The 7,888-nt window shown below is 39.0% G+C and overlaps 1 protein-coding gene across 1 annotated transcript; it reads right to left on the bottom strand.

Annotated features, from left to right (window-relative positions):
* Nucleotides 1–2,162: 2,162 nt before the first annotated feature.
* Nucleotides 2,163–2,940, bottom strand: LOC121871796 (tRNA pseudouridine synthase Pus10-like; the record flags this gene model as incomplete). Its single annotated transcript, XM_042374290.1, is given in 2 exon segments — nt 2,163–2,374; nt 2,568–2,940. Coding segments are annotated over 2 exon segments (214 nt in total), but the record flags the coding sequence as incomplete, so codon positions are not given.
* Between the last annotated feature and the right edge of the window lie 4,948 nt (nt 2,941–7,888).

Genomic DNA, 7,888 nt, shown 5'->3' with positions numbered 1-7,888 from the left:
CATAATGCATTTTATTTATACTCCGTCCATTATAGTCGGCATTATGAAAATATTATTTGCATCAAATTACTGAAGGGGGGGAATAATAGCTAGCGACTTTCCATGGAAGATTTAGCGACATTTAGCAACTTTTAGGTACCAGCCTAGCGACATTTGAAAATCCGAGTTGGCAACCCTGGTAAATAGCAGACGCTTCAGTGACGTCACTAGTGTTTACACTACACCAGCGGGTAACATTTGATGACATTACTTGAAGTGAATTGGCCTTATTTTAAAAAACCAAGGATGGTTGGTAAAGGACTACTGAGTCAGTGGGTAAGTGTCACATTTGGGGTACTGGTCTTATACAGCGAATAGAGCTCAAAAGCTACTTTTTAAATGGAAATTTGGGGGGGCCGTCTTATGCACCCCGATGCCTTATAGGCCGAGATATACAGTACGTTAGTAGAAAAGCTGGGTCGGCACACGTGGATGGCGGCTGGTTCTGAGGCAGAGGGCAGATTAGTTGCCCTCCGGTGAATCACTTTCACTACTCGCAGAGGTTTGCAGGGCCTCCCAGACAAACCCCTCAAAGTCCATATCCTCACTATCACTATCATTGACTTGGGCTGACTGTGGTTGTGGTGGGTTGCGGGCAAGGAAGTCCTCAATACTACGTTGACAACTAGCATTGATGTTGTCGAGATAGGTCTGGATATACGGCTCCATAACTTTCGACAGAAGGTTATTAGACACTTCATACCGATGCTTGTCTGGGTCGTTGTCAAGGATGAGCTTAATTTTCTCCCCCAACTCGATGATTTCCTTCACACAATCATGGCTTGGTCCAGGTAATTCAAGGTTTTTCTTGGGTGGTGGGGGTCCAGCAGAAGCCATTGTGAGGGGAATAGGGCACAAGAGAGAACTGTATATGCGGACTGAGAACAATGAGACAGGCCCGGCTAGGTCAGCGACTTCTACCCTCTGGTGGCAGGGCACATCATGTTACATTAGACCAATCACAGCTAGCGGCGGAGGGATTGCGTGGGTGGTAAGGATGCATGGCCCAATCACAGTCCAATACGTCATATGACGTCAGCGATAACGTAAGAGCGGCCTAATGCGCACCACTCACCGCGCCGCTTCCCGCGTATGGTCAAGAATGGACCGCGTGAGTAAAAAAATGGCGCGGCGGTCTGGAACCTCTCCAGCCGCTCGCCGCGTAAATGATGAAATTTACCGCGTAATTAAAACATTTCATTCTGGCAAGGCACCGCGTAAAGGACCAAACGCATAAACAAAAACCGCGTAAATCCAGACTATACTGTAATTGTGCATTATTTCATAATTGATATTTGCTCCCAGACCCAGAAATGAAAATATGGACAGATTTTCAAGATTTTTTTCTTCAGAAAATGCTTCTGATTTTCAACCTTGAAATTTGTTCCCAAACCTGGAATTCAGGGAATTTTCCGGAAAAATTCTGAGCAAATTTCAATTCCGGCTTTTGGAGCGCTCCGGGTTTGAGGGATTTTGGCTAATGGAGATAGTATTACTGTATTTCATTATAAATATTCCCATACACATCACTTTATCACTTCATAAGAATAAATAACGAGGTTGTAAGTAATAAATACTTGGAGATTATGCCACAAATGCCACAATAGCCATTTTTAAATCATGCCTGGGACATATACACTTCTCATTTACTGAGACAGAAGCATAACTGGTGTGCTTGTCTGGAGGCTGCATAGTCCACCACATGTAGATGGGATACCACTTACCCTTAAAACTTGGTTCCACGCACAAGAGTAGCATGAAGAAAGTGGCGTTAAAATTTGAAGTGATTCAAACAAGAACTTTCAGAGAAAATTAACTATACACCACAGTGGCGTGTCTGATCGTGAAGCAAAACTGTTATTTACATTAAATCAAAACGCCACATAGGAACGGATGATCCCAAGTGTTAAATAAGTTCCTCCATGGAGCACCACACATGGGGCACAGTAGGACAAAGAGAAATGGATGGCAATAACTTGATCAAGAGAGTACAGTATAATATATGGAAAAGAGAAATAAAGAAGCTTTCTGGAATCTTTTTTAAGGCATATCCTATGAAATACTGAATGTTATGTTGAAAGTTTTTCCTTTCCATTGATTGATAAGAAACATGAATATCTTACCAGCCATGTATAAGGGTGCCTGTTGACACTGAAGACTTGAAAAAGAGACAACTTCATCTGGTATAGAAGGAAGATCTGGACAGACATTGAGGAAATCTTGGTCACTTAATTTCTTAATGGCTGTATCTACTGCCTGCTTGGAGTACACACCATTGGAATATTTTCTGTGTTGTTTCTGACGTGCTGCAAACAAACCTCCACATAGTTGGTCCCTGAATGATGTCAAATTTATTAACAATTCATTCATTACAGAATTTAGTCTTGTAGTTTATGGGAAAGAAGAATTTATTAGTGACTAATTTTTTGATAGTCAAGTTTTATTAATTAAAAAACAAGAAGTAACCATAAAAAGTCTTAATTTTTTTCAGTTTATAATACATATACCAGTACAGGTAAAGTACTTACATTATCTTACAGTCTTGTAAATCATTAACATACGTAGATGTGACGCTAAGGATAAAATCCTGGTATGGACCAAGAACAAATTCTTTCCCAACTGCTGCTGCAACTTGAGGGCCAACTATATTCTTCCAGACATCTTTGATGGTGCCAACATGATCATCACGTCCCTGCCAACAAGTTATAAAATATAGAAATGAAGCAGTGATCCCCAAATCCTGTTTTCTAGTGCAGTCAGTTACCAGGCAGCAGATTGAGAGACTAAGACATGCATGCTGTTTCCCCTTTATATCCTTTACATACAGGTGTTAACAGTTATATGATGGATTTATGATGCTTTATGCATGCTAAAAGATTTAACATTAACTGCTGTGCAATGTCTACCTGAATGCTTTTCCTGCATTTTCAAGACTAGCCATCAGTCAAGATCTTCATTTTTTGTCCTATGCAATGTTTTCTTATTTTTCATTAGTTTGTGGTTATCGCTGTCGGAGTAAAACTTCAACAACTTGTCTTTCTGTTTCTCTAAGTCATATACAGTGGGGTATGCTATAACGAATCTAATTGGTTCTAGAACCTTGTTCGTTATAGCATTCGTTCGTTATAGGATTAATCCGTTCAGGCCCCCAAATACAACCACTTATCACTGAAAAATATAATATAAAATTGTAAAAATTGTAAAAAAGTGCATAAATATGCATCTAAACCCCTGAAATAAAGAATATCATTAATACTTGTAATAAAAAACAATAAATTTGTAAAAAAAAATAAATAAATAAATAAAAAATTAAAAATAATGTTCGTTGTAGGAGTTTCGTTTGTTATAGCTTTCTCAATTTTATAGGTAAAACCGTTCGTTATAAGAATATTCGTAGTAGAATCCATTCGTTATAGCATACCCCACTGTATGATGGTAGTTCTCACACCATATTCTTTAGTAAGATGCCGCACAGGTACACCACGATCATGCTTCTCTAATAACTCCACTTTCTGTGCTATTGATAATGAGAGATGTTTCCATTTCTTCTTCTCACTGTTACCCATAGGGGATAACTGAAGCTCTTTTTGACATTTTCACAGTGAAATTAAACTCAAAATCACAAAATCACAAAAAATATCAGAGAGCAGCAGACACAACTGACGCCTCACACCTGCGTGGGTTAGCTTCGGCCACGTCAGGTCATGTTCAGCGTCACTCTGGTTATGTCGTGCACACGAGTGATGTTCCACGAAAAGACTTTCGGTTTTCAGAGCTTTTTGGATTTCGGAATCACGGATAAGGGATTGTGGACCTGTATTGTGAAAAGTATACAGTATTACACCACAATTACTGACATCCTTCATTTTGGGTTGGCTAGCTGGCTATGAAAGAAATTCTGTAAGTTTTATCTACGTATCAACCCAGCTTGTGCTGGCGCCATATGGCAACTCGACCAACTCAACTTTAATTACAAAGCACGGAGTTGACTTGAGGGTAGACACAAATTTTCTACATTACATTTTGTTGTCGTGTTTCTTATTATTTGTGAGAGGATTTCCCCATTATTATTTATTTGTATGCATTTTAATAATAATAATAATAATAATAATAATAATAATAATAATAATAATAATAATAATAATTAACGGTTTATTGAAAGAGCATGACAGCCGGAAGGCTGAAATGTACAGTTACATAATTGGGAATGGGCCACTTGATCGACAGATAACATAAGTGATACAAATATGATATCTAATATACAGTACTATAGGAATTGCCGTGGCTCTGTCTGTCTGTTCTGGGCAGCCGAAACGGCACAATCGTTTTTCATCAAACTTGGTGGAAAAATCGCAAAAAATTCGTAGAGTGGAACAAACCTGGTCCCATGTCGATGGGTTCTTTAGGAAGGCATTAATTAACCACTTTATTTACGATGGAAAACGATGCAAGTCTAAGGACTTGGCGCACCCTCATTCGCTGTACGCTAGCCAAGCACGAGCGTTCAAATTTTCACCGGGCATGAAGGGCCTGCGTTCACTTTTATAATAACTCAGTGGGGAAAAGGTTATACTACAGGGCATTTCAACAAAGTGACACTGCAATAAGGTAAGATTGGCTGGGAGTGAATACATACACTAGTTGATCATGATTTGATAATTTTTATAATGGTTGGTTAATGGTTGGGACTGGGCTGTTCTCTGTGTGTGTGTGTGTGTGTGTGTTTTATTGACTTGACCTGATGCTATTAAGTTTACCATTTGTATACTGTATAAGCCTCTCACAGTCTCTGGAAATTCAGTTGCCTTTGAAGATGTCTTGAATAAAGACAAAAGCTAAGGTGCTCCAGTTTTTCACTTTTCCTGTATGCTTTTATCGATATAGTACAGTGATATCCCCGTTAGCTGGAACAATTGGTGCAGAGCACTTCCGGGTAACAAGACGAATTTCTCAAACCCAGAAAAATTCCTTATCCCCGGAACCTTTTCCGGTTATTGGAAAAAGTTTCCGAGTGTCTAAACTAGACATCTAACAAAGACGCACACTAGCCCACTTCCCCAGAACATTTCTGGGCGCTGGAGATATTTTCCTTGAGTCTGGAATACTGGAATACGTAAATACAGTTCTAATTAAGTTAGAAACTTAATTTCTTTACCATAATAATCCAGAATAGTTTATCTAAAAGTTTGGTTAAATATTTAAAATTAAAAATTAAAAATCTGGCAGAAGCAAACATTTTTACAGGGTGAGGGTAGCGTGGTCAGCTCTCCCCCCCCCCTCCCCCCATACCTCATTTAAGTGTGACTAATTGTGATAGAGATAAATTTGATAACATTATAATCCTTAATAATTTCTCTACGAGACGTTTCCAATAAGATATCCTTAGACGAAATATTTCGATGATATAGTGATGGGAATTTCATTTTTTATAAGAAAAACATAAGAAATGTTGATACCGGAGTCAGTAAAATCAGTTCTAATTTTGTTACACCAGTGGTTCCTAACCTTTTTGGCACTGGCCCCCCTTTGGTCAACCCTATATCATGCCCCCCATACAAAAAGAGCGAAAATTTTCAACAGTTCCATATTCTCCCTGTCTCGAAAGATGACCTCATCGAACTCATCAAACTATGTATTAAGGATTGTAAATTTGAATTCAATGGAGAATATTATGCTCAAAAATTTGGCATGGCAATGGGTAATCCACTCTCACCTGTATTAAGCAACCTATATGTGGAATTCTTTGAAAAGAAACTATTAAGTAATATCTTACCACCTTCAGCAGTCTGGTTTAGATATGTAGATGATGTATTATGCCTCTGGCCATGTAATGAGGACCTAAAAGCTTTCCTGCCACAACTTAATAACTTAGCTCCCTCGATCAAATTCACTGTGGAATTAGAGCATGACTGTAAATTGCCTTTCCTAGACTGTCTGATCCACAGAATAGGTAACACTTTTAAGTTCAGTATTTATAGAAAACCTACTAATGTATGTTCATACATTCATTATTATTCTGCCCACCACAATAAAGTCAAACAGTCAGTATTTTCAACAACGTTTTTACGTGCTTTGAGAATTTGCAGCCCGGAATTCATTGATGAGGAATATAAATATATCTATAATATTGGCTCAAACCTTAAATACCCTAGATCTTTCATAGACAAATGCCAGAACATTACTAAGAAATCTTTTTATAGAACTGATCCCAAGCCCACCCATAACCATAAGAATCTCTTAGTATTACCATTTCACAAAAATTTCTCTCAAATTCCTTTACAACTAAAAACCTGGAACGTCAATGTGGCATTTAAAAACTCATGCACGGTTAAACAAATGTTAATCAAGAACTCCCCCAATAATACAAATGGCTGCATTTATAAAGTCCCTTGCAAGGAATGTAATATGTTTTACTTAGGCCAAACAGGTAAAGATCTTGTAACTAGACTTAAACAACATAAATACAGTGTTAGGACAGGCCAGGAATCCAATGCTCTGTTCGTTCATTTGAGGGATAATAAACATTGCATTGACTGGGATAATGCCTCCTCAATATTACCTTGTAATTCAATTGACAGTAGGAACATCATAGAATCTAGTCTCATTAAACATACCAAATCCGTTAACATGAATTTGAGTAACGGTATGTACAAATTGAACAATTTTGTAATTAAGAAGATTTGTAACCAGGTGAGAAGGTTGGGTCAGTTTTCCCTCTGACCTGACTACCAACCACTGCGGTGCTTTTGTAGAGATTAGTAGGGTCATTACATATGCTTGACCTCTGTGGACTTGTTCTCACCCTCCTCTGTATATATATATATAACTTGTTCTGCGCTTCTATTTTAGTCTGTACTCACCCCTGAAGGTGTGAATTACACGAAAGCGCTTGGGAACTTCGTGTTTTCTTTTTCCTTATGGAAAACACGCGGTGCGTGTACCCCTTTACGCGGAGAGCGGCTGGCGAGCCGCGCCATTTTTGGATCCAAACCTCCCGCCATCCGCCATGTTGTGTAAGCTGCGCGAACATGGTGCGCACAAGGTCGCCCAGTCATCAAAACATTACCAGTTCTTCACCCGCCACCCACCACAGCCGGCCCAAGTCAGTGATAGTGATAATTATGGTGAGGATATGGACTTATATGGACTTTGGGGAGTTTGACAAAGAGGCCCTGCAAGCCTCTGTGGTGGATAGTGATACAATTGATACAAGTGACACAGGTGAGGGCCAATAATCTGCCCTCTGCCTCGGAACCAACCGCCCATCCCCGTGTGCCCAGCCATTTTTTCTACTAATGTAAGTGTTAAAAACCTAATATTATTGATATTTCTCTTAATTATTAATTGTGTGTGCATACCATCATAAAGTTAAGATAATATTTTTACTACAACATAGTTGTGTGTCGTCAAAAAGTGGAGTTTGGGGATCGGCCCGGACTCCATTTCAATTAATCCCATATGTTATGTTATTCACTTTACGCGGGACCCTCCGGGTTACATTAACCGCGTAAAGTGAGGGTTAACTGTACAGTCAACCCTCACTTTACGCGGTTAATGTATCCCACAGGGTACCGCGGAGAGTGAGAAACGCGTAAAGTGAATAACATAATATATGGGATTAAATGAAATAGAGACCAGCTGACCCCCAAACTCCACTTTTTCCAACACAATACCTATGTTCTAGTAAAAATAACATCTAAATTTTATGATGGTACATGCACACAATTAATACTTAAGAGAAACAGAGAAATACAGTCGCCAAGTTAATGTCCATTCAAATAATGGACTCAACTCCCTCCCCCTCTTCTCACACTACACTGCTGGCTATTCCCTCTGAGAAATTTTGGGG

The sequence above is a fragment of the Homarus americanus genome, unplaced genomic scaffold, assembly GCF_018991925.1.
Source record: "Homarus americanus isolate GMGI-L3 unplaced genomic scaffold, GMGI_Hamer_2.0 scaffold31096, whole genome shotgun sequence".
NCBI lineage: Eukaryota > Metazoa > Arthropoda > Malacostraca > Decapoda > Nephropidae > Homarus > Homarus americanus.
This window is presented reverse-complemented; position numbering and strand designations above follow the sequence as displayed.